The 25,564-nt window shown below is 45.9% G+C and overlaps 1 protein-coding gene across 1 annotated transcript in view; it reads right to left on the bottom strand.

Moving 5' to 3' along the window:
- The window catches only part of LOC147692820 (monocarboxylate transporter 2-like), a 59,114-nt gene extending 40,734 nt beyond the window's left edge, over positions 1–18,380 (bottom strand). The window contains exons 1-2 of the mRNA XM_086939040.1: positions 18,350–18,380; positions 9,298–9,527 (exon numbers count right to left, since the gene is read on the bottom strand). Of these exons, the coding sequence (XP_086795166.1) occupies positions 9,298–9,514 (217 nt within the window). The 5' untranslated portion in view covers positions 9,515–9,527; positions 18,350–18,380. The remainder of the gene's footprint in view (positions 1–9,297; positions 9,528–18,349) is intronic.
- Between the last annotated feature and the right edge of the window lie 7,184 nt (positions 18,381–25,564).

Genomic DNA, 25,564 nt, shown 5'->3' on the forward strand with positions numbered 1-25,564 from the left:
ACTGATCATTTGCATTACTATTATTCAAATGAAGATATGATCTTTTCGGCACTTCCTGTACTAAATAACTAAATAATCCACATCCTGAAGCTTCACTAACTGAGACTATGGGCTATCTATTTTGACCAACTCAATATGTGGGCATGGCTTATGCACATAGAAATAATCTAACATGAATACTAGGGAGAACTGAAAAGAAATTCATAGATTTAGTATAAAGTAGACTAGGTAATACTACAATTAAAACTAATGCACTTCCTAAACTAACTCTTTGGAAATTACTGGTAGAAAAAAATAAAATAGCAGAAGGAATAGCTATATGAGCTTTAGATTGGCAACATAAAGGAAAGCTTTGTATTTATAGAAAAGGTCCAATATTAACACAAACTTTGTAGGTTATAGTGAATGTGATAACAAATCTAATTTCTAAGAGAACTGGGGAAGATATTTAGAAGGAGTCGATCTTATCTTTCCTGGAGTGTATTATATTAGTGGAAAGAATGCTTTTTACAAATTGCCAAAGGCATGGTATGGAAGTTATAACCTGGGAATTGTCTTTCCAAAAATATACCATGTGAAACAAATTGAAAGAATTAAAAGAACAGAACGGGGGAATAAAGAAAGGTGCTAGTACAAATGAGATAGTGAGGGATATTTTTGAGGCTTTAATACCTTTTGTAGGAGTAGCATTCAACTCACATAAAATTAGAAAACTTTATACTATAGTTGACAAATTAGCCACTAGTACAGCTGAAGGATTTTCTGTTGTAGATGTTGAAATGATTTCAATAAGGTCGATGGTGATGCAAAATCGACTAGTCCCACACATCCTTCTCAAGAAGGAAGGTGGAGTCTGTCAGTTGTTAAAGGTCCAGAAATGTTGCATCTACATGCTGGATAAAAGCAGAGATTTAGAAAACGACATAAAAAACATTACTGACAAAGACTTGATAGGAAAATGAGAGGAAAATATTTGTCAACTGTTCGCAACTGGTTGGGTAACTCAGATAATGGACTAGTGACCTCTATCTTGAAACCATTAATTGCAATCTCTTTGAGCATAATGCTGATGATGTTGATTTAATTTTTTTTAGGTATCAAAAGAATATACAGGGAATGAAAAGAGCAAGATCTCATCTTGAACTAGAAGATAAGCAATGTAAATACTTTGATGAAATAAAAATGCTGGAAGAGTCCAGAAGAAAGAGGCATTAGGCAACAAAACTGTAATTAGTGATGATCTAATGTGGATAAAGTGCAATGGCTTGATTTACCCTCAGAGGGGGGCTTGATGCAGTGTAAAAGCTCATCATTCTTTGACATAAAAACCAATTATGACAACAGAACTCTATTGTGCACTTTGCACACGTCGAGAAAAATACCACTGAAACTGAGAAAAGTTTAAGTACCAGTACATTAAAAGTGTGCTTGGATTTATAGAAGTAGAAGATTATTAGAATAATGAGTTGAACATGTTTATTTACTCATTACCTTATTACTTTAACAACGGCGTTATAAAAGATTGATGAAAAATGTTCTATGAGCCAAACTAACACAAATTATTAATATGAAGCAGTATATCTATGTAACAAATGAGTCTTACAGAACATTGTGCAAATATTAATGATGAAACTTAGCGTCTCTATTACTTTCATTGTAATGCACCTTAGCAAATGAAAAATGGAGGCTTTGTATTCATGTTACATAATACATGCCAAACTTTCAGCATAAATGCTTGACATTATCAGAGTCTTATATTTCCTAAAACGATTTTGTTATAAAGGTTTTTATCATAATGGTTTTTAAGAATAAATTACATGCATGTAGTTTAAAAATGGTGGTACTAGGCCATAATTAGTGTTAAACACTTCTATGCAATAATCACTGACTAATGTTACAATTATTCCATTCACATGATATGCTTGATTTATTTCATTATGCTTAAACTTAATTATGAGTTTATTTTACTGAACAAGTAGAGCTGACTTCCTTAGGCTGCATAACACCCTAGCCTGCTGAAAGAGTTTTCTTACGTTTCCTCAAATGTTGCTTTATCTGTTTTTTTTATTTTTAAAATCAATAGACACTTTTTCCAGTTCTTTGTTGTGTGTGAGTTGACAGGAACAGGACTCTTCGGACTAATACATGAATAGGAACGAGGTAAATAAGCTATATGTCACTAACCAGTGTGGACGGAATGGACAGTCGTTTCTCATGAGCAACTTCAGAAAATATGTTGGAGTATCAATTTTGTACCTGATGAGCAGAAGAAGATCTCATGACAATCAGACCATTGTATGGTGACAACTGATGTTACGAATGGACAATTAGAGAAAGTGACTTTCCAAGGAGGAACCAGTGCCTTTTTTCCCGGAATCCTCCAGAGCCTCCAGGTCTGCGCCTTTTCCTAATTTTTCTCCATCTTCCATTGCTGACTGACTGCCTGTTTACCTGTTCACCCCTTTGCCTTTTTCCCCTTGCTGATGAACTTGCCTGATGGATGCTTTGGAGCTGTCTGGTGACAGACAATGCTTGAAATTTCCAGATTATAGCTCCTTTCCCATTTCCAATGCACTTTTCCTTAGTGGACTTGCACTTCATCCCTTTGTTAATGATATTGGAATTGTATTGAATTATCTTCCTACCTTTGTTGGTGGTAGGAAACTCAAACCTGAACCATCCTCTTTTTATGGTTTCCTTTGTTTAGCAATACATTTACTTTGACTAAATGTATGTTTTTATACTAGGTGCAGAAAGACTCCTGACTGAACTGCTTAAAATGTTATTTGTATGCAATGATTTTAGATCTTTAATCCAATAACCAAATTATCTAAAATGAGTCTGTTTTTTTGTTATGTGTCATAATGTTCTTTCTATAGAAACCGTGGAACCAATTATTGGTCTAGTTCGATGCTCTGATTTCTCACCCATCAATGCGAAGAAGCATGGTCCATTGGAGGACCAATGCATCTGTGGATGAATTATAGAATCGGAGTAAAGTGTCTAAGTTAGTGGAGGCAGTATATGGACCCAGAGAAATGACCCAAAAAAAATTCCACTGCAACAGTAGTGTTCTGAGGCTGGTATACAGGGGTGCCATTTTTATGCCAGGCAAGAGTTTGCGAGTGGGGACGACTCCCTAACCAGTAAGGATAAACTTCCAATAGGCAACTTCCACACTCTTGCATCAGTTCCTTGGGGACTGTCACTAATCAATCCACAGTGCATCTATATCAGAATCTTTGCTTGACTTGGTCGGAGAACTGAGCAAACGTCTGGAAAAACAGCTCAGCTACAGGTTTTCCCTGTCGGGGAGAGATGCAAGCCTGTCTACCTAGACAAAGAAGAGGGCAGGCTACAGAGTGACTCATTTGCCTGTGACAGGGGATGACCCTTTGAAGCTGGGCTATCTACATGCAGAACCCTCTGGCCATTCTGTGAGGAGAAAGTCAAAGCCTCCTCCAGGCCTTCACAAATCTACTCCTGCAAGTAAAATTGTATCAGGTCAAGCTAATTTTAGCACCTACTAGTCCCATCTAGGAGTAAACTTACACTGGAAAGGAACAGGTGTTCTGTTCATTCGGAAAGTGAATGAGCAATAAAGATGCCAATAAATTGTGTTTTTATCTTGACACATTTGCGTCTGCTCAATGAAAGAGGTCAATTGTCAGTTTGACTTTGAACTAATCGCTTTTTGGAAAATTAGGTTTATTTTCTCTCTCTTACTAGAGTTAGAGGTTTTTGTCAAGTGAGCTGTCTGAAGATGTTAGTTATTTTTATCTAACAGTTGGCCGTATCTTTTCCATGCTCTTGGGTGGTTTGGTTTTGGCCCTAAATGTATCTCCCTAGTTTCATTGTTGTATTCTCATCCACAGGCTGCAGTTTATGCGAATGGTCAGATCTCCTCCTATTTTGACCTCGGTAGAGGTGTTCGTCAAGGCTGCCCCTTTTACCTTTCCTTTTTAATCTCGCCTTAGAGCTCTTTTTGTCCAAGCTCCGCCAAAATCCCGATATTCATGGCTTTCAGGCCGCGGAGTCTCCCATTAAACTTGCTGCTTATGCAGATGATATTTTACTTTTTATTTCTAATCCCACTGACTCCATCCCCGCTTTCATGGAAGAAGTGCAGCACTACTCCTCGATCTCTGGTTATAAGCTCAATCATGACAAGTGTGAGATCTTGCCCCTAACGAAATTCACTTTTAAACCTGACTTCAATGCTTCCAACTTCACCTGGAGTCCCTCATACAATAAATATTTAGGTTTACACATCACTCCCTCCATCTCAGACACCGTCTCCCTATGTATGACTAAGTGCACTCAAAAAATATCGGATCTTACCGCTAGGTGGCACCCTCTTTCCTTGTCTTGTTGGGGTCGTCTTGACACCATTAAAATGATGTTATCCCCTATCAGTCTTTATACAATTTCTAATATCCCTGTCTCCATCCCAGCTAAATGGTTTAAGAAAATTAATTTGGTTCTATCCTCCTTTTTATGGCACAATAAGAAACCTAGAATGTCCCTTACCAGACTCATTCGCCCAGCGTCAGAAGGTGGTGTCAATTTTGCAGACTTCCCAGCCTATCAAAAGGCCTTTTTGTTACGTCAAGCTTCTTTTTGGCTATAGGACCCCATCTCCCCCTGCCCTCTGTGGACTAAGGTTCAGCGCCTATTCCTTTCCCCGTTTTCCTTTGCTGAATATCTCTCTTTTTCACGCAAATCTTCTTTGATCCCCACTCCTATTCATAAATTTACTGTCAAACTCCTTTTTTCTTATACTCCCTCCCCCCCTGCAACTGTTACTGATTTTCTCTCACCCACCATTTGGTATAATAAGCACCTCTTAATTCGCCATAAGCCCTTTTATTGAAAATCCTGGAGAGCTAGGGGATTGATCTGGATTTCGCAGTTATTCTCACATTCCACTTTCATGCCCTTTCATACTCTCCGTTTCTCCTTCGATTTACCCTTGTCCTCTGCTCCCAAATATCTTCTACTTAAAGCAGCGGTCATGGAGGTTTACACACGACTCTCACATGCACCACCTCCTCCTGTTTCTCCTGACCCAGCTCTCCAACTTCACTCTATTCTGCGCACTACTCCTAAAGCATCCTTTCTCTACAAGCACCTTCATGTCCATGTATCTCTTAGGCCTAAATCTAAGGTGGAGGAGCAGTGGGAACAAGACCTTGCCACGGCATGGCCAGTATCCTTGTGGGACAAGATATGGACAAAGGTTCGTAAAACATCTAGAGCGGCATCCTTGACACAATCCTTGTTTTTCATATACAACAGACTGCTCCACACTCCTTTTACCCTTAACAAAGTTTTCTGCTACTCCAGACGCTTGTTGGTCTTGCTCCTTGCCACATGCTACCTTGTTTCATATGTTGTTTCATTGCAAACATGTACATGACTTTTAATTGCAGGTCTGGGCTCAAATCAATGTAATTTTCCACACTTGCATCCCCTTATCTTTCACGCATCTCTTTTTAGGGAGTTTATCTACCTGTTGGGAGGGGGTTGATATGCAGGTTCGTATTGTTGATTTACTGTTGGCTGTTGCATTCCAGCAGATTACCATTAATTGGAAGAACTCTTCTAATATTTCTTTTAAAGCATGGTGGAATGTTTGTCATAATCACAGGCTCGATACTGCTTTTGTTTTTCCTGCCCAAATGGCAGCCAAACGTGCAGACTTGTGGCTCCCAGTTACGATGTACTTAGACAATTGTACTACTCGCTCATTCTGCCCACAGCCCGCCCAGCAAGAGGTTCCCAAGCCCCCCTAATACCCTTTACACTTCCTTGGCTTTTCTACAGTATTACTTGCTATGTCCTCATTCGTACTTGCTTTTGATGTATACCCAACGTACCCTTTACTTTTAACTCTAATACCCATGATAAATGTTTCTCCTCGTTTTATTCCGATTGTATAATTTACCCTGGTTTTCTCATTCTTTGTTCCCCCTTCCTTTCCCCTTCTCCCCACAATTCTTTATTTGAACTATGTATTGATGCCTTATTTTTATCATTAATAAAGCTTTATTGAACTAAAAGGAATTACAACAGCACATTTTGTTGTAATTACGAAGTGTGATGCAAACAGAGTTAAATAGGATCAAAACAAATCAGAACTCTTTACTTGGTGATTTGCAAATGACATATATTTGCATAAACTCGATTTTCAAACATTGTTTGTAAACTATATAGTTTTATCAGTAAAGCTGCATGTCAGTGGGGAGGTTTGTGGCCATTTCAATGTACAATCAGCTGATTTCAGTGTGCTACACTTCATGCTTTAGTTATGCATTTATTAAAAGTGAGTTTTTAAATAAGATTTGAGAAACATTCCTGCCCCTGTCCTGATGACAATTCTGTTAATGAGTGAAAAAGCAAGTCAGGGGTAATGTAAATTCTATATGTGGCGAGATTTGTATTATATATGGGGAAAAATGTTTAGTCTAGTAAATCAGACAAAATAGTTTTTTGTACAGCAGACATGCTGATCTCACACATTTGAAGGTGCTCTCGTATGTGAGAATGAAGAAAACTGTGGCTCAATGAATTAACATATTTTCCCAAGATCACATGACTCGAAACCAATTTATGGGTCAAGAGCGTTACAAATACGTGGAGAAGATTATTTAAGTCACTAGAACTGCAGGTCTAGTAGTATTTTTATGATTTTTCAAGGCCTGCTCCTCACATAACAAGCTTTTTCTTCCCTTTTCCTGGGAGCAATTCACACTGCCTGGCAGGAGGGCAGCAGGCTGTCTCAGGTAACACCTGCTGGAATGAAACAATAACTGCTCCCTGAATCTTTGGGTAAGTAAGAAGTGACTTTCTAAAAATCACTTTTATGTTAACAGTTAAAAACGACTTTAGCGAAGTTGCTAATTTAATGTAACATTTGGTTTGCTATGTTGAAGTACCACTTTAAATATTCCCACACTGAAGTTAGCACTCTGTAAATGTAAACGTACAGCCTCAAGTTAGTCAATGGGAATGCCAGCCATCCTACAGTGAAATGACAATGTAATGTTTTACTGTCCAGGCATGTAAAGCATAAAATAAACAAGTCCTTATTTTTCATATTCTGCACTCTGCCTTTTGGGCTTTTAAGACCTACCGTAAGGTTGACTTAAACATTTTAAAAAGGAAAGTTTGGTCTTGCTAAAAGGATTATTTTGCCAAGTTGAATTGGCAGTTTAAAGGCGGCCTGAGTAGGCTGCAGTGGAAGGCCTAGAGTCAGGGTTTCACTCTGTCACTGTAGTGGTGAGGAAATGAATACTGCAGTCTACAACTAACATGTGACATACTGGCCCTGGGTGCATCGTATACCATATACTAGGGACTTATAGGTCAGTTAGAGATGCCAATCCAGTATTCGCCAAGTTGAAAAACCTGGAGCATCAGTCCAAAATTTAGATGATGATCATACAAAAAGAGGCATTTCTGTGAAATTATATTTATGTAATTATTACTGAAATAGGTGTGCCTTTACACATATTTAGAACATGCGCTGCAAATATGGAGTACATTTACTATTGCAATTTCCACAAGTAAATTCTCATGTGTTTATGGAGCTCTACTAACAACAGAAGAGAGCAAGATGCAAGAAAGATGTGCTGTTTTGCATTGCTTGTGATGACTGGTTCAATCTTGTTGGAGAGGAGAGCAGCAGGTAGATGGCTTTAGCCACATCATTGGCCAATGTGAGATCCCTCCCCTTAGCTGGTAGTGCATTCATGTGACTGGGGTAGGTCTCGATAGCAGAGAAACTTGTTGCCTCTTTTGCTTTTGACCATGTTCGTCATTTTTGTACTCAACTTCCCTGCAAATGCTATCAGCCCATGAGACTCTCAAAGCCCCTCCAGTGAACATTTGCTCTTAATGGCAGCCGTAGCCACTCCCTCAACATCTTCAAAACCCTTCAAACATCCACATATTTCCACTCCTATTCTATCACAGAGGTACCTAATTTTATAAAATACATCTCAGAAAATATGGCATACACTAGTCTCTGACGCTCTATGACTGCACATTTCCCCACAAACGGAAAGAACTTTGAATTAGAAAAGCAGAATATGGTATTTGTGGTGACACACTGCTTTTGTGACTGCAATCATGAGGGTTTTTGCTCATGCACCCGTTTCTTTCCATTTAAAATTTTTTGAATATAGATCACTGTTGCAACAAGGTCAATCATTAACAGAGTTGGGCAAAACATACATTTTGTATGTTCAGTGCAAAAGAAACAAAAATAGATTCTAGCGATGAACAACAGTCTAAGCTTCCCACGTTCACCAACTATGCCTGTCCTACCTCCCATTTACAACTTCCTTCTACAGTTCTTGAGTGGGACACCCTGGAAAGGAAATGGAGCTGCAGAAGGCTGAACCATACCAGGAGCACCGATATATGGTGGACATGGGAGCTGTGAAAGAGCAGAGAGAAAATCAGCAAGGGTGAAGGTAAGCATGGTCGGAGGTCCTTATTCCAATGTTCTGGGTCCAGGGTTGTTTCCAGGTTAGATCCAGCATCCATTGCACGAAGGATGTAAACTCGGGGATCTGTTTCTTTCGCTTACATGGTTTGGGAATCACACATCACTACAAGGATGTTAACAATTCTGGTATTGTCATATGTCAGTGGGGGTTGCAGAGCAGAGATACTACTTTTGAGAAGGTGTCATAATAACCTCTACCCCCTTATAAACCTAACATCTTATCTGGACACTAAGCATATGGGTCTACCTGGTCCAGGAAGGGATTCGTCCATGCTTCAACTTTGGAAACCCCACCTAGGGAAGAATGTCAGGAACTGTCCTCAAGCAACTGCAGTTGATCCAAAGCAAATAAGTCACAATCGCCGTTTATATTTACTTGTATGAGAACTTGTTAATTATGCAAATCTGCACACCTAAGCTGAACTTGAGGACACAAATGGCTTTGTGAATCAAGCGAAATGTCTGCAGTATGTATCACTAGGTGACTGTACAACGTACTCTATGTTATGGTAATATACCTGTCACGTGGCGACCATTTTTTTTTTAATGACTGCAAAGAACCAACCAAACTTGTTCTTGTCATCTCACTCATGCCTTAATACATTGTGTTGTAAACTGCTACCCCCTTTGCCTGTTATTCTATGACAAAGCCTAGTCATCAGTAGAACACAGACAGCTCGAATAATGGACTTTTATGCATAGAAGCTCAGACAAAATATCTAAATTAAGCATTAACTGCTAGCATTATTTTCAATTTTACAAACAAACTTTATTTCACTTACCAGCACCATACATAGTGGCTAGCATAATGGAGGACACCCATGCAATTTCACTATACGATGTGCCAAAAAACTCCTGGATTTCCTTGAAGTAGATGGTTATAGCCTTTGGAAAGGCATATGAGAATCCAATGGAAATGAAAGCTCCGAAGACCACCACCCAACCCCATCCACCATCTGGAGGTGTGTAACCCAAGTCTTTGCTGGGTGATGGAGCCATGTTGTTTCAGGAGCTACAAGAGAGAAAATCCATACACCTATCAGTCTTGACAGTAATCCTTAGTGTTTCCATTAAATATTTGCTATTAGGATAGTAAATGGTTTTGGCGGACAATTACATTAAAAGCCTTCTTGAAAGAAACACTTTGGTTTATAAAACATTAACACCGATGACAAGTTGTAATACACATCTTTAGTTCTTAAGATTTTTCGTTTGCATCATTATGACACACTTTGCAAATATTGTACAAGGCCCATAATTTATGCATTTAGGATTGTCTAATAAAACACATTCCCACGACTCGCACATCCTTAGTATTGATAAATCACTGGGTTTAAAACACAACGAGTAATATCAGTTTCCTGGGATATAGACCAAACACCCACTGTGTATCGTCAACAGGCTTCAGGGAGCCAAAAACTTGAATCTTCAAACCTGTTCTGTGGCTGTCTTAAGGCAGGTCGCTGCCCCACGCTGCACAGCTCCACCAGTGAGAAAGCGGCCTTTGCTGCCTGACACCGCCGCTGCCGCAGGTTTGAGGCCCCTCTGCCTCGGTAGTCCGTTACTGCTGCATTTTATTTGTATTGCTACCTGTTTGTTTTGCTGCCTGTTGTGTAATTTTTTTCTCCTTCATTTTTCCTCTGTTTCTCTGTGCCCCCTAGTTTTAGCCTCTGCCACCTTGATGCCCTTGCCATCGCCCGTTTTTCCGCCGCTGCGTCCCCGCCCCCCTGCAAGCCCATTCATTGCCCACTCCCACCTACCAGCTGCTCCTCCCTCCCACCTCCCCTATATGGCGACAGCGCGCAGCGGGCGCACCTAAGGCAAGCCAGTCTGCGCCTGTCCACGCCTGACGCCAGACACCCTGGTCCCTGCGACCGGCACAACGACGACCAACACCACTACGACGCCAACCCCCTCCACTCTCTCAACACCAGATGATCCTACACCTGCTTAAAGGCCACTCCAAAGCACTCCCAGGGACCCTTCTCCTGCCGGAGCTGCAGATTCACCAGCCTCCAAACCACCAACCCGCCCACTGAGACAGGACACAACCACCTCAGATGCCTACTACTCAACACCCGCTCTGCACGCAAACACGCCATTGAACTCTGGGACCTGCTCGACTCATCCTCTCCGGACCTCGCCTTCCTGACAGAGATCTGTATGAACGCCTCCTCGGGCCGGACATCGCCATAACCATCCCGGATGGCTACAAGATCACCCGCAGGGACCGCGCCAACAGAGCTGGAGGAAGAATCACCATCATCTACAGGAACACGCTCAGACTTTTGACCAGCACCGATGACACCCTCAGCACTGCCGAACACCTGCACTTCCAGATCCACACTGACCCCAACACCACCCTCAGAGGGACACTTGTCTACAGACCCCCCGGACCCCGGCCACAGTTCAGCGACTCCTTCGCCGACTTCATCAACGCGCACACCCTCGCCTCCACAGACTACATTCTCCTCGGAGACCTGAACTTCCACCCTCGAGAACAACAACGACAGCAACTTCACCGCCCTGATCAACAACCTCGGACTCAGACAGCTCGTCACAACACCCACCCACTCCGCCAGCCACACGCTCAACCCCATCTTCTCCACAAGCTTTCACGTCGCCTTCAGTCTCACCACCGAACTCGACTGGACCGACCATCGATGCATCCACTTCACCTTCCGGAAACCCACCACACACCACCGCACTCAACAGATCCCCCGCCGCAGCCGAAGCAAAGTCACCGTAGACCAGCTCAACACCACCCGCTCCCGAAGCCCGGCCACCGACCCCGCCGACACCGCCGCCTGCAACCTCACGCGATGGATCGTCAACTGTGCCAACACCCTCGCTCGCCCCGATCAAGAAACCCTCCAACAGACACACGGACAGGATAGCCAGCTGGTTCACCGCGGACCTCCAGGCCTCCAAGCGAAACTGCAGAAAACTCGAGAAGTATTGGCACTGTGAACAAACACCGGACAGCTATGCAGCCCACAATAACACCATCCGCAGACACCATCACCTCATCTGATCCGCCAAAAGAGCCTCCTTCAAAGACCGCTTCAACAACAAAACATACAACAGCAAAGAGCTCTTCAACATTGTGAAAGAACTCTTCCACCCCAGCTCCAAAACCACCGACATTCCACCATCGCAAGACCTGTGCAATTCCCTAGCCACCTTCTTCCACCACAAGATCGGAGACATCCACGACAGCTTCAACAACTAAACCGCCCTGACAGCCACGGACACCTCAGACCCTCCAGCCAACACCCACATCAACCCCCTGCTCGCTTGGACCAACGTGGACGACACCATCAGAATTGTGAGCACCATCCACTCATTCTCCCTGTCAGACCCTTGCCCGCACCACATCTTCAACAAAGCAAGCGCCTCCATCGCACCCCATCTCCGCAAGGTCATCAACACCTCCTTCGAGAATGCAACCTTCCCAGAGAGCTGGAAGCACACCAAGATCAACACCCTACTCAAGAAACTCAAAGCGGATCAGAGAGACCTCAAGAACTTCCGGCCCATTTTCCTGCTCCCGTTCCCGGCACAGGTCATCGAGAAGATTGTCAATGGACAACTGACCCACCACCTCGAGGAGAACAACATCCTGGACCCATCCCAGTCCGGATTCCGCAGCAACCACAGTACCGAAACCGCCCTCATCGCCGCCAGCGACAACGTCAGAGCCCTGCTGGACAGCGGTGACACTGCGGCCCTCATCCTCCTGGACCTCTCAGCCCCCTTCGACACAGTTTGGCACCGCACCCGCCTCCACAACGCAGGGATCCGAAACAAGGCTCTGGAATGGACCACCTTCTTCCTCTCTGACAGAACCCAGAGTGTCCGCCTCCCTCCTTTCAGATCCAAAGCCTCTGAGATCATCTGTAGCTTACCCCAAGGACCTTCCCTCAGCCCGACACTGTTCAACGTCTACATGGCACTTCTGGCCCAAGTAGCCCGACTGCACAATCTCAACATCATCTCCTATGCCGACGAAATCCAGCTGATCCTCTCCCTCACCAAGGACCCTGTTTCCACCAAAACCAACCTCCACAAAGGAATGAAGGCCATCGCCGAATGGATGAAGAATAGCCGTCTGAAACTGAACTCTGACAAGATGGATATCCTCATCCTCGGCTCCACCCCTCGGCCTGGGACGACTCCTGGTGGCCGACCTCTCTGGGAGCAGCACCAACACCCACCGACCACGCACACAACCTGGGGTTCACCCTCGACTCCACTCTCTCCATGACTAAGCAAGTCAGCGCTGTCTCCTCCTCCTGTTTCAACACCCTCTGCATGCTCCGCAAGATCTACAGCTGGATCCCCATCGAAACAAGAAGAACGGTTACCCAAGCCCTCGTCAGCAGCAGACTGGACTACGGAAACGCCCGCTATGCAGGAACCTCAGCCAAACTCCTCAAACGACTACAACGCATACAGAACGCCTCTGCACACCTGATCCTCGATATCCCTCGCCACAGCCACATCACACCCCACCTAAGAAACCCGCACTGGCTCCCCGCCAACAAAAAGATCCCTTCAAGCTCCTCACCCGCGCACACAAGGCACTCCAAAACAGCAGACCGGCATACCTCAACAGACGACTAACCTTCTACACCCCAAACCGCCAACTCTGCTCAACCGACCTCGCACTCGCCACCGTTCCCCGCATCCGAAGAGTGACCACCGGTGGTAGATTGTTCTCCTACCTCGCAGCAAAGACCTGGAACACATTCCCCTTCCACCTGCGGCAGACCAAGGACCTACTTAACTTCAGGAGGCTACTCAAGAACTGGCTGTTCGAGCAGTAGCAGCACCCTACCCCCAGCGCCTTGAGACCCTCAGGGGTGAGTAGTGTGCTTTATAAATGATTGATTGATTATTGAAATAGAGGAGGGTCAGCCAGAGCTGGCAGATATTATTAAGTCACCTGTGAGATCTGAGCCAGATCCGAGATTATAGCAACATCTGAGATCCAAGACAACAAGAGTGAAAATGCTGAATGTTTCCCACTGTAATTTTCCAAAACTCAGACACATTAAGCGGCACCCCTCCCCATCCCCCATTTGTTTGCTTTATGTCTAGAGTAACAACCTGCAGGGGGTGAGAGAGGTCGCTTGTTTTCAATTCCAGGCAGGAACAACATATACGCCTCACTTAAAGGGCCATCAGCACTCTTTTTGTTTGACTTTCATCTTGGGAGGGATAAACTACAAATAGCTTGTCACTTACCAACTGCTTAAAAGCTAAACTATGATACAAACGCAATTCCTTTAACTTTTCCAACCTCAGTGTGTAGAAGATATGCATTCACTGCACGAATGCCAGCTGTATCAGTAATTACACTCATTAGTGTTTATTTAAAGGGCTGGATTTAGCACTGGTGGCCACTCACACCAGTGTAGCTGCCAGAGCACTTTGCATCACACACACACACACACACACTCACACACACTGAATGAATCATAGGTGTGTTAATCAGTGTGTAGGAAATGTTATATAAGCCAGAGGACTACAAGGTGTAGGAGTCACATATCATCCATGCTGGTAGGCGGGATAGTTTGAGAGTGCTTGGTCAGGAGATGTACAAAGCTAGGGTTAGGAGTTCTCTTAATAAGAATCGATTTCTACCCAAATTAACCTTTTTTGCAACATCGGGATAATGAAGGAATGGGAAAAAATGATAGCGCCCTAATCCATACCTTGCAGTATGCATACAGTTTTTTTATGACAGTTCATAAATCATTGTTCTATATTAGCATGTTAATTTTTAACTGCAAGTAACATAATTAACTCTCAGACAAAAGCAGTAACCCACTGGCCTATTTACATTATATGCACTTTGCGATCCGCATGGTACACGCTCTTTGCTGCAGGCATATTAACCCTCCACTTTACTTTATGATGAGTCAAAACTTCCACTAGACTAAACTCTAATCTCTCTCCAGGAAGAACATTAATCACCAGAGTTATCTTGATATTTTATTGTTGCCTGAATACACAGAATGGCAGCAGGTGCTTTGAAAACCATAATAAACATGCAAACACAGCGCCACATGACCCCCCACCCCCTCTCTGAAGTCAACGACTAAAGTGGTTGCACCGCTCGCACTGCCCTTGAGCCAGCCCTGTTTATTGCTACCCTACGGACACGGCATAGCTCCGTTGATGCTGATGACGGAACCGCTCGGTCATCAGCCGCGGTAGCGCTGTGCTGATGATGGAGCAGTTCCGTCATGGCCCGCTCGCCGCGCCTATGCGGCGCAGATTCCGCGCCTGCGCTGGGCGTTCCATTGAGCGGGCGGGGCCATGACGGAACCGCTCCGTCATGAGCACAGCTCAACCGAGGCTGGTGACGGAGTGGTTCGTCACCAGCATGGCCGCGCCGCGCGGCCACCCCACCCCCTTAGCGCTGCGGCGGAATAGCCACCGCAGCGAAGGTGTTACCAGCTTTAGAATAACAAAAGATTGTGATGAAACCTCAAGATTCTAAGCACATACCCCTCTAAGTTACGCAACAAAGAATTACAAGGTGTTACCTACAGATAATACAAGGATCCCTGCAACTAAAGCAGCAATACATATCTTCGACATGCAAGTTATATGTTGTTAAATTATCTATTCTATGCTGTCTTGGTTGAAGCTTGTGGCCAGGCTATACACAGATCTCTAGGGCAAGTGCATTAGCCACTTAATTTATCTTATTACTAGTATACTCTGAAACAGGCTTGAGTACACAAAGACCTCTGCAGCAGGTGCCCTGACCCCATAAGATACTTTAAAATGCAGTCTGCTTGTGACCCATCAAGTAAGCCAGTACAGATGTATTATCTATTGTACCTTTGTTGAAAATGTGGTTGGAAGAAGAGTTTTTAAACAAAGAATAAGTATACGTTGACTGTCTCTCTCTGTCCTGTTTTATTCCACCTCTTTTGATTGCACCCCATTTCTGCTGACAATTTATGAAATTCCAGAGTTTTTTTTCCATTTCTAGAACTGACTCTACTCCAGTAAATGAGTATGAGTGTTCTCTTGTTATATTGCAGTCCTGCTGACACATTTTGCACACTTTATCTATTACATCAATGCAGATTTCTAGCACACATTCTTGAGAACTGATGCAGTTTGTTGTTTGTGATTAGGTGTACGGTCCATTTTGCCTCATTTTGCTTAATTGAAACTCCTCAGGCGCTATATTTTGATCAGTTTGGGACGACAGCCTATTAGCCTGCTTTACCACTCCTTAATGTGCTGATGTATTGCATTTTAAGCATAACATTTTAAAAACTTTGTTAGGTTATCGTGATTTTCGGTGGCCTTTTTTCATTAAGGAAATGCGCCTGAAAAACAGGCACTGTTAATACCAGCACCACAGAAAACAGCTCTAAAACAGTACAAATTTCACCAGAGAATTGAAATGGCATAAATCACATGAAGAAATAGTAAATACTTCTAGGGGCTTATGTTTGGAGAACCCTGCATCACTTTTGCACCATGTAATGTGGCACATAAAGATTGGGCGAAGCACTACGTTACACTCGCGTAGTTTGCGAAGTTTGCGCAACTTTGCACTACGCGAGCTGCACGTAGCACAGTGCGAACAAGCGCAGTGTATCATAGTGCAGCGGTCATTTTTTGCTTGCTCGCGGTCCTCAACCTCATGTTCGCGACGGCGAGCAAGCAAAATGACATCCCCGTGAGATTCTCAACGCGGGGAGGTCAGATTTCTCATTGCGAGTGGTCGCGCATGCTCGCGACCGCTCGCGATGAGAAACTACCAGTCCGCGTTGAGAAAGCTGCAGCTCGAGTAAAAATCTACTCGAGCAGCAGAAAACTACAGCTCGCACTATGCAAGATGCAGTTTTCAATGATTGCACAGTGCCAGATGCTTGTCCGCTCTGTGCAATCATTGAAAACCCATCTTGCACAGTGTGAACATGCTACTACTCAGTTCGCCTAGTGCTACGTGAAGTTTGTGTAGTGCGAAGTGCACTTCGCGTAGCGCTACTTCGCGAACTACGCCCATCCTTAAACTAAAAATGTATGAAGCCACGCAAAGCCACCCTGCGTGGATTTGAGGGCCTCATAAATCCTGAGTAAAGCATTGCAGTGCAAACAGCTGCATAGCCTTGCTCTGCGCCCAGACGGCGGTCTATGTGCATTGCATTGGGTTTTCCGCACGCAAAACCCATAGAATTTGACGCTGCCCCAGGTTTACAAAGGTATGTACACCTGAGGAAGCGTCAAACATGTACGTGTGTTTATTTATTGCTCCTCATTTTTTAATCTTTCCATGTGTGCTTCATTTTGCAGCACACATAGAAAGAGGAAAATGCATCATAGGCATGTTTTTGTGCAGGGAGGTGCCCCTGCTTGCATAAAAACAATCCTGCCTGCTACACAGGTACCCCATGGTGCAAGGGTGCCTGCGTTGGCTCTAGGTTGCCAAAATGGCACCAGCTCAGGCAGAAAGGACAGGTATGCACTGTATTACTTAAATACAGTGCATTCCTGCCCCTTTCACTTTGGCATAGCGCAGCAAGGGCCCCACGTCAAAATACCATAAATGAGGCCGCTGGTGGCTTATTTATAAGAGGTTTGAGCCGATGGAGTGTCACTTTTTTTTACCCTTCCTGCACAAAAACAACCCTGCCTGCAATGGAGGCATGCTTTACACCTATGTTGGCGCTAGACAGCAAATTGTGCGCCTGTGCAGGGGAAAGGACAGAAATGCACCCTTTTTCATAAATAGGGTGCATTCCTGCCGTTTCACAGTGGCGTAAGGCAGTGCAGCAAGAACACCTGTGGCGCTGCCTTACACCAATTCCCTATAAACAAAAAGAACGGTGTATAAAGACGAATCCCATTTTAGTCAGGCAGGCTCTGTAAAGTGCTTGCTATTCATGCTTTCGTTTTTTTTGCCTATAACTATATATATATAGATAAAATAGATCACAATGCTTACAGTCATAACATTGTAACTTATTTTCTATACGTATTTCCTGTCGAGTTGGGAGAAAGAAAACAATATATTAGGATGTTTTTGACCTAGTCATTTAAAAACGTAGAATTGCATTTTATTTATACGCAGTGCTTTAAACGGGCCGGTACTGTTTTTCATTGTTTTGAGCCTGTCTGGGTTTGGTCCCCTAAGGATACTCGCCTGACAAAATGTGCCTACGAGAACCATGAACAGTTTGAAAGGTCAAATGTCATTTCTTGATTGCATTTCCCAAGCTTGGGCGGAGCTCCTAGACCCTGTTTCGCCTGAGTGATTTAATGATGCAGTGTGTGGGGTCAGGGACACGGATTGCATCACCCCCCTGTGACTTCAAATATCTACACAGAAATAAAATACGAATAACTCCCTGAACTCCAGGGTAAACACACAGTTCTGACATATGCTTCAAGTTTAGGACAAAGAACTTGATTCACTGTGAGAACGGTTTTACTGTAAAGAAGTCTCTTCTGCAAAGTTTAAAACTCTCCGTTTGTTAATGGCTGGAAAACATGATGCACGTGTCCAGATAGATTATAAAAATCCCCTGAAGTGGATTTCCGCGTGCTACAAAGGAGACGGGCTCCTTTCAAATTTGTTGCATACTGAAGCTTCTACACGGGGCTAAAGTTGTTTTTATTTAACTAGTCTTAGGAACAGGGCAGACCGCACGCATACTCGAGGCACGAGGAACCACGAAGCGAGGCAGAAAGAAGAGCTTTGGGACAGTTCCCCGCTTCTTCCAACCAAACCCCTCCGAAAGCCTACCCTGCCCTCTGACCCCGAAATAGAAAGACGGTCCCATCAGGGCAACTCACCCACGCCGCGCGGGATGCCAGCTCCTCGCTCAAAGATTGTGCCGGGTGGCGGATGTAGAGGAGCCCCGCACTCATGGGGCCCCGCCCTTGTCTTTGGCGGCGGGGGCGGAGCTAGCTGCAGGGCGGAGACTGGGGCGACCATCCCGGGAAGGAATCGCTCCCGACTCTAGCGCCAAGGTTGTCAATGGATGGCGTGTTCAACTCTTATCAACTGTAACCGGGCTCTGCTTTGAGACAAAAGTAAGTTATGTTAACATAGACCTGCGGAAAATCATAGTGGGTACAGGTTCTAACCCCATGGATGAAACGATGGATACTGTGCCCTGCGCTTTTTGCCAAAACATCCCGAGGGTACACACACCTGGACACCGATTCTGTTCTAGTCGGGGCTTTAAGTGCGATGAACACAGTTGCCACTTCTCAGTGTGATTTTGTGTGACATTTCTATTTCTGCAATGTGTGACATTTGCGTACTTCAAGTGTGACACTTTGAGTGACTATCGCAAGGTGAGTGATTAACAGACTAGAGGGTGCAGTGCAGGTGTGTTCTTGTGTATTAAATACCATGTAATGAGGGCAGTGCTGGCAAATCAGCTTAGCAAGGACCCGTATCTCATTCTCAATATGTTCCCGTACCCAAATCCTAGGTATCCAGTGACCACCTCACATGCTAGAATAACGACATTTTGAAAAACCAAAACCTGTGACATTCGACAACCAGAAGTAGAAGTACAATTTTACATCAACCAAGGTGCACAGAATCAATTGACATCGTTCACCAACATAGTAAACAAAGAGGCAGAACGTGTAATTAAAAGCAACTTTTAACCCATCCGTGTTAATTACTTTCCTTTCTGAAATGGGTTGATACCCGATCCTATGCTGGAACAAATACAAAGTTGTTAACTCTGGTGTTCAGTTTATCCTCGAAAACAGAAACGTGTTGATTTTGTTTAAAAAAAAATGCAATTTCAGGTGGGAAAAAAACTTGGACTGTTCCAGAAACTCGGGAACACCTGTCAAACCACTCGGTGGCAGCGTGAACCATCCTGACAGCCCTGAGGAGAAGTGCTGCGCTGCGCACCTTTGGAAACAAACACAGGGATAGGAATGTAGGGAAATTGTGCCCGATATAATGTAATACTATATAGTGCTGGAAGGGTTGAAGTGAATGAACTCTGAACCTTTGAGGTCTAATTACCTTATCTTTCGTGTGGAGACATCACCCTTTCCTTATCAGGGAGAAATCAGAAAGCATGTTTGCGTGTAACCAAACTCGAATTAGGCACAGATAAACCAAAAAGCATGTTTATCTGTAACCAAACTCGATTTAGACGCAATTCATTTAGCTAGCAACACTTTACCGTACGTGGTATTGCACTGTATTGCATTGGCGCCTCTTCAGGGATAGTACGAGCTATATACATGAAATTACAAATCACTTACAATAAATAAAAAACAATTGAATTATTCGCATCTGTGTTTGAGCGAATGAGCTTTGGGGGAGGGTAAGCGGCTGGTTTCCTAGACGGGGTGGGGCGGCAAGGGATGCACGGGAATTAACTAGTAGGTTTTGCGTTTTTATCTTATGCACCATTCTTTACTGTAAATAGATCACTAAACATTTACAATGAATTCAGGGACATCTTAAGGATACAGAGGACCCTGAGCCAAACGTATTTGGTGGCCCCTTTTCGGAACAGTTTTGCATTTATGATCCAGTTTCAGCTTTTTCAATACCTCTTTGGCCAGGTCACTGACAGGCACACTGGTCCAAATTCTAACAGTTTATACATCTAATATGATGAGAATGCTTGGGCGGGGCCTCATAATAAACACCCAATTGTACTGTATAACATGCAGGTTTCACTTTTTAACAAAGGGAATTTTTATTGTGCTAGGTTTTATCTAATGTTCTTCATTTTCCTTTTTTTCTTTTAACTAAAAGTAATGTATAATTGTATAAAATGTATTCTTTTATGGTGAAATTTTTTACCGAATAAAGATTTATACTACTAGTACATCTAATATTATGGGATAGTGATGTGTTTTTATTACTGTAACACAACAGCAGCTCACTAATAGTACTGCAAACAATCTCTGTGACATTTGAATATGCGAGGTCTTGTTTTGATCTAAAAGAAAATTTTATATGGATGTTGCATGAAACATAAACACAGCAATTCTCTGTAAAATGTCTGTATTAGACTCGCTCATTAAACATAAATCAAATATAAATGGTATTTGAAACAATCTGTTTAACAATTAATCAAGGTCATCAGGGCAAGAATATCTGCAGAACAGAGGTGGTTCTATAAGGGGCCCTCTGAAAGAGCACACTTTGTCCATGCCTTTAAACGTCCCTGAATGGATTGAATGTACAGGTGCTCCAGAAAACAGGCTCCCATCTGTCACCCAGAGGACTGCAGACAGAACAGAGCCCCGACCACCCGCTGTGCTCCAAGGGCTGACAGAGCAGCCCGTTTTACTGTTTGTGGACAGTGCAGGAATCAGGGCCATCGTCAAACAGGATGGGATTGGGTTTGTGCCTACAGAGCGAGGTCTTTCTGGCATTTGTAGGGTTTGGTGGGGGCGCTAGGCCCTCATTCTGTGCATAAGTAAATGAGACCCAGACACAGTAGCTGGGGGATAGGTAATGGGCCCAGAGCACGTGTGCTCGGCCCCTTTATTGGCCAGTGTCACATGACCTGTGACGCCTGGTGGTGGGTGGGTGTTAGGTGTATTGTTACACTAGAACTGAGACACTAGACCGTGTCTTACGTTACTACATCCCTCCCAACCCTAGTTAATAAAATTACACTAACTAAAGTCCAACCTGTGGGAAGGAAATACAGTTCACACAAACTCATAACTTAAAATCACGACGACTCCCACGTGGTCTTCTCCACTGCTGGTCACGTTGATTGCTGGCAATGTTGTCTCTTCTTGCCTTGGCCGACTTTCAGCTTGTAAGTGGGCTTTACAGTCTTTCTCGCTCTGTTCCGCATCCTGTGAACGTGCAGAAGTATAGATATATATTAAGTCCCAAGTGTGTTACGTTTCGCGGGACCGTCCTGGTCAAAGTGCTTGGTTCAAACTGGTCTGTTCCTGACGGGACCTTCAGCTGCAGGTTATCCCTCTCACGGATACCCCTCTCTTGTGGGTGTCCCCTCTCACTGGACGACCCGGAGGCCCTTCTGCCAGGCTTCCACTGGACCGGTGTGCATGCCGCCTTGCCTCTACAAACATGTTGAAGGACGTCGCTATGGGTCATCTTCTCCATGTCCGAGTTCCACCTGAAAGGGTGTTGTTGGCACTGGTTCAGTCGTGTGCGACCTTCGGTCTTCCAGGATCTTCAGCGTGAGCTTCAACAGTCCATTTCTTGTTGTGGGACCCGCTGCCACCGGTGTCCCTGAGGCCTCTGCCCCTGGATTTCCGCGGCCCTTATGTCCGTTCCATCCCAGAGGTGGGTGTTTCCAACAGACCGGCATGCTTGCTTCTGTCCTTCCTGGATGACTGTCGGGTTCGCACGCGGATGCTTGCTTCCAGTGGTGTTACTTGTATCCCGGTCGTGCGTGTGGACTGTCATGCACCTCTCACGTTCTCCTCGGTGTTTCCCCTTTTGAGTGTCGTAGCGTCTTGGTCCACACTCCTCTTTGCTCTCTTCTATCCTCTTATCTTCCTGTCGCCGTGCTGATTAGACTTCTCCTTTTCTCTTTGGTGGTGGCAGACGTGCCAACCAGACCTCTTCTCCTTTCTTCTTCTTTGGTGGCGTCGTGTCACTCAGACCTCCTCTCCTTTTCACAACGCGGTCTGGTCACCTTGCTGTCTTACTCTTCCTGGCCAGACTTCTCCAGGCAGCGTGCACTCCGCCTGCTTCCATCCGGTCTTGTCCTGGTTCACGGACACGGTCTCTTCTCATCTGTGACTGGACCGGGCGTTGCGATCTTCTCTCTCTCTCTCTAGACGTTACATGTTGACTTGTGGTTGGTGAAGTTCGTTTGTCGCTGTTCGTGGACTGTGTCTTGGTGTTCGAACTTCTTGGACCTCTGGCCGGTCCACTCTGCCGATGCTGGCAGGCTATCTTCGGTCCTCTTGCGGGATACATGCTATGTTACGGTTTGTTGTAGCATTGGCGCGCTTTTCTCCGCGCTCCTCTTGTGCTTCTTTGGGTGTAGAGGGTTACGTCACCGCTCCGGGCTTCTTCGTGTTCAAGTTGCACCCGTTACTTCACAGGGTGTGCTTGCTTTCTTCTCGGGACCCTGGAGCAGTGTTGGCGATCGCCGCGCTTCCTCCCTGTGTCGCACTTGCCTGGTGGGGAGTCTTGGGACCTCTGTCTCTTCCCGTGGTGGTGGTGCTGCAGTTCCTTCCCTGCGGTTGCAACGACAACCTGTGGCCATCAGGTGCCGCTCCGCTGGCAGTTGGTCTCTGCTTGTCCCCTGTGCGTCAGGTTATCTGCGCCTCTGTTCTGTCTCCAGCTCCTGGTCACTGCTCGTGAGCGTCAGTCCTTGCGCTCTCCTTCATGCGTGGAGTTACTTCACTCCTTGCGCCTTTGTGTGCCATATCACGCCTTCCGCCGGGCTTGTTGGCGGCTTGACGCGTTATTGCACAGAGACTTGATCACCTAAAGGTCTGTGATGATTTGGCGCCTCCCTTACGCGTCCTTGCGCTGTCCTTTGCTGCCTGCCGTTCGCGAGGCTAGTGCCTGTTACTCTGTCCTAGTAGGCCTCTCCTGAGACCCTGTGTTGTCATAGGCATCCCCTTGACACTTCTTTTGGCTGCTGTGACCTAAGCACTTCCTTCCTGTGTCTCCATCGTGCTGTATGCTAGCGTCCTTTCACCTTGACTTGCTAGGGCTTGTTTATTCAGTGTTCTGGCAGTTCGGGGAACTGGCCACTAGGTGGCAGTGCTGTACGAACTTGCTACCTGCAGCCTGCACCTCCCGGTCTTTACTCCGGATACCGCTGGCCTTGTGCAGCCTCAACTCCCAGGAGGGCTTCTCATCAAACACCGGTAAGTCACTAATTTGTACCGGCAGGCGATATCTCCTCTTAATGCGGGTGGGCGCCTCTTAGTTCGCTTAGCGCCTGGCAGCTCTCTACACGCTGTGGGCGCTTCCTTGGGTCTCTTTCACTGTCTCGGTGTACACCCCGCCCGCAGCGGCCTCTCAGTACACACGCTACGCGGGGCGGGGGGGGGGAAAGACACAGACACTGTGGCTCCTACTTATTTCTCGGCTCTCTCGCCCCTCTCCCGCCGGCAGCCTTACAGTTCCCCCGAGGCGCAGGGAGGGCCAGGAGCTGCTGCCGGGGATTGTGTGTGTGTGTAGCTGCGGGTGGGCTCTGCTGGATCCTGCAACACTGGGGCAGTCGCACTGAGGTGGGCACCCGCTCTGTTTATTCACGCCCGCAGCTCTCCACACGCTGCGGGCTCTGCACACAATTTCTCCGGGCCACTCACTGCTTTCTCGTGTTGCCCCCCACACGCGGCAGGGTACTTGCCCTGTGCTGCGCGGGGGGGGTGTATATGTGCTTCGAATTGGGGCACTTGTGCTGATCACGGGTGGGCTCCGCTTCAGTGTGTCTCCACCCGGCAGCCCTTCCACACGCTGCTGGCCAGGCATTCACTTTCTGTTCACTCCCCCCACCGCTGCAGCCTCACCTCACACACGCTGCGCGGCGGGGGCAGGGGATGCTGTATGCAGGCCGCGGGTGGGCTCCGCTGGCCCTGCATTACTTAGTGTTCATTGTATGCCGCAAGGCGCCATGATCATGCGGGTGGGCTCCGCTTATTACAGTTCGGGGGGGGGGGGTCGCTCCATGCTTGCGCGGCCCTCCAGGCACCTCTCCACACCCGGGCTCACCTCCGGCCTGGGGGCCTCGTCCTCACTGCGGCCGTGGCGGGTGGGCTCCGTCCGGCCAGCACTCCACTCCGATGGGGTCCCTGCTGCCGCGGCCGACTCGGTTGGGCTCCGGTCGATCCGCTTCGTGCTGGGGCACACTTTCGGCCGGCGGGCCTGTTCTACCACGTAGGTGGGCACTGCTGTGGTCGCCTCTCAGCTGGGCCAGTCACAGCCGACGCAGTTGGGCTCCGGTCAGTCCGCTGTTCGTCCTGCAGGCTTGAAGTGCGATGTGGGCTCTCGGTCACCTTGTCCGGCATCCAGGCCCGGGGCACGGCACACGCCCTTCGGGCCTCACTGCAGGCCGGCGCCGATCCTGTGGGGGAGGGGGGGCGCGCGACGTCGCCTCTCAGCTCTCTCCTCTTCTCCCACGATGTTTTCTTTTCAGCTGGCACGCATGGCATTGCGTTACCGCCTCATCGCCATTGTAGGGTTTGGTGGGGGCGCTAGGCCCTCATTCTGTGCATAAGTAAATGAGACGCAGACACAGTAGCTGGGGGATAGGTAATGGGCCCAGAGCACGTGCGCTCGGCCCCTTTATTGGCCAGTGTCACATGACCTGTGACGCCTGGTGGTGGGTGGGTGTTAGGTGTATTGTTACACTAGAACTGAGACACTAGACCGTGTCTTACGTTACTACAGCATTAATGGCGTTTCCCAGTTTGAGACAAGTGCCGCTGTCAGATTTCCAAACAGATCGAGGGCTGGTGGAATGCACTCGGTCTTGTAAGGAGAAAGGTAAAAATCAAAGGGCAAGAGAGTGAATCAAGGGACCGGAGAGGGCACAGATAGACAATAGAATAGGAAAGAGGGAAAAGAACAAAGGAAGGCGGAGGAGAGAAAGAGTGAAGAGAGGAGGAAAGAAAGTTCAAGGAGAGGAAAAATAGGCAGCCAGCCTTTCAGTGAAGGTGGCAGTGCGAGACATAGAAAATGTCCATCAAAGGAAGATAGAAGTGGTGTAGGCAGTTTACCATGAGACCTAATCGTAGGCACTAGGCTTACCCACACAAGCGAGGTACCTTTTTTCTCTGAAGACTTTGGGGAATGCAGGGTGGGAGGACTTTGTGGATCCATGCAGATTCCAGAACTTTCCATCACAGAAATGTGAGGAAAATGTGTTGTTTTTTTTACAAAGTTTGAGGTTTGCAAAGGATTCTAGGTAAGAGAACCTGGTTAGAGCTGGACAAGTCACACCATCCTGGATTCCCTCGGGTGTGTAGATTTAAAAAATGTCTAGGTTTGCTTAGGTACCGACAGAGCGAAGGTTCAAAATCTACAGCTAGGCACTTTGCAAAAAAAGGGTCCGTTTTCACTGT

The sequence above is a fragment of the Lissotriton vulgaris genome, chromosome 9, assembly GCF_964263255.1.
Source record: "Lissotriton vulgaris chromosome 9, aLisVul1.2, whole genome shotgun sequence".
Classification (NCBI taxonomy): Eukaryota; Metazoa; Chordata; class Amphibia; order Caudata; family Salamandridae; genus Lissotriton; species Lissotriton vulgaris.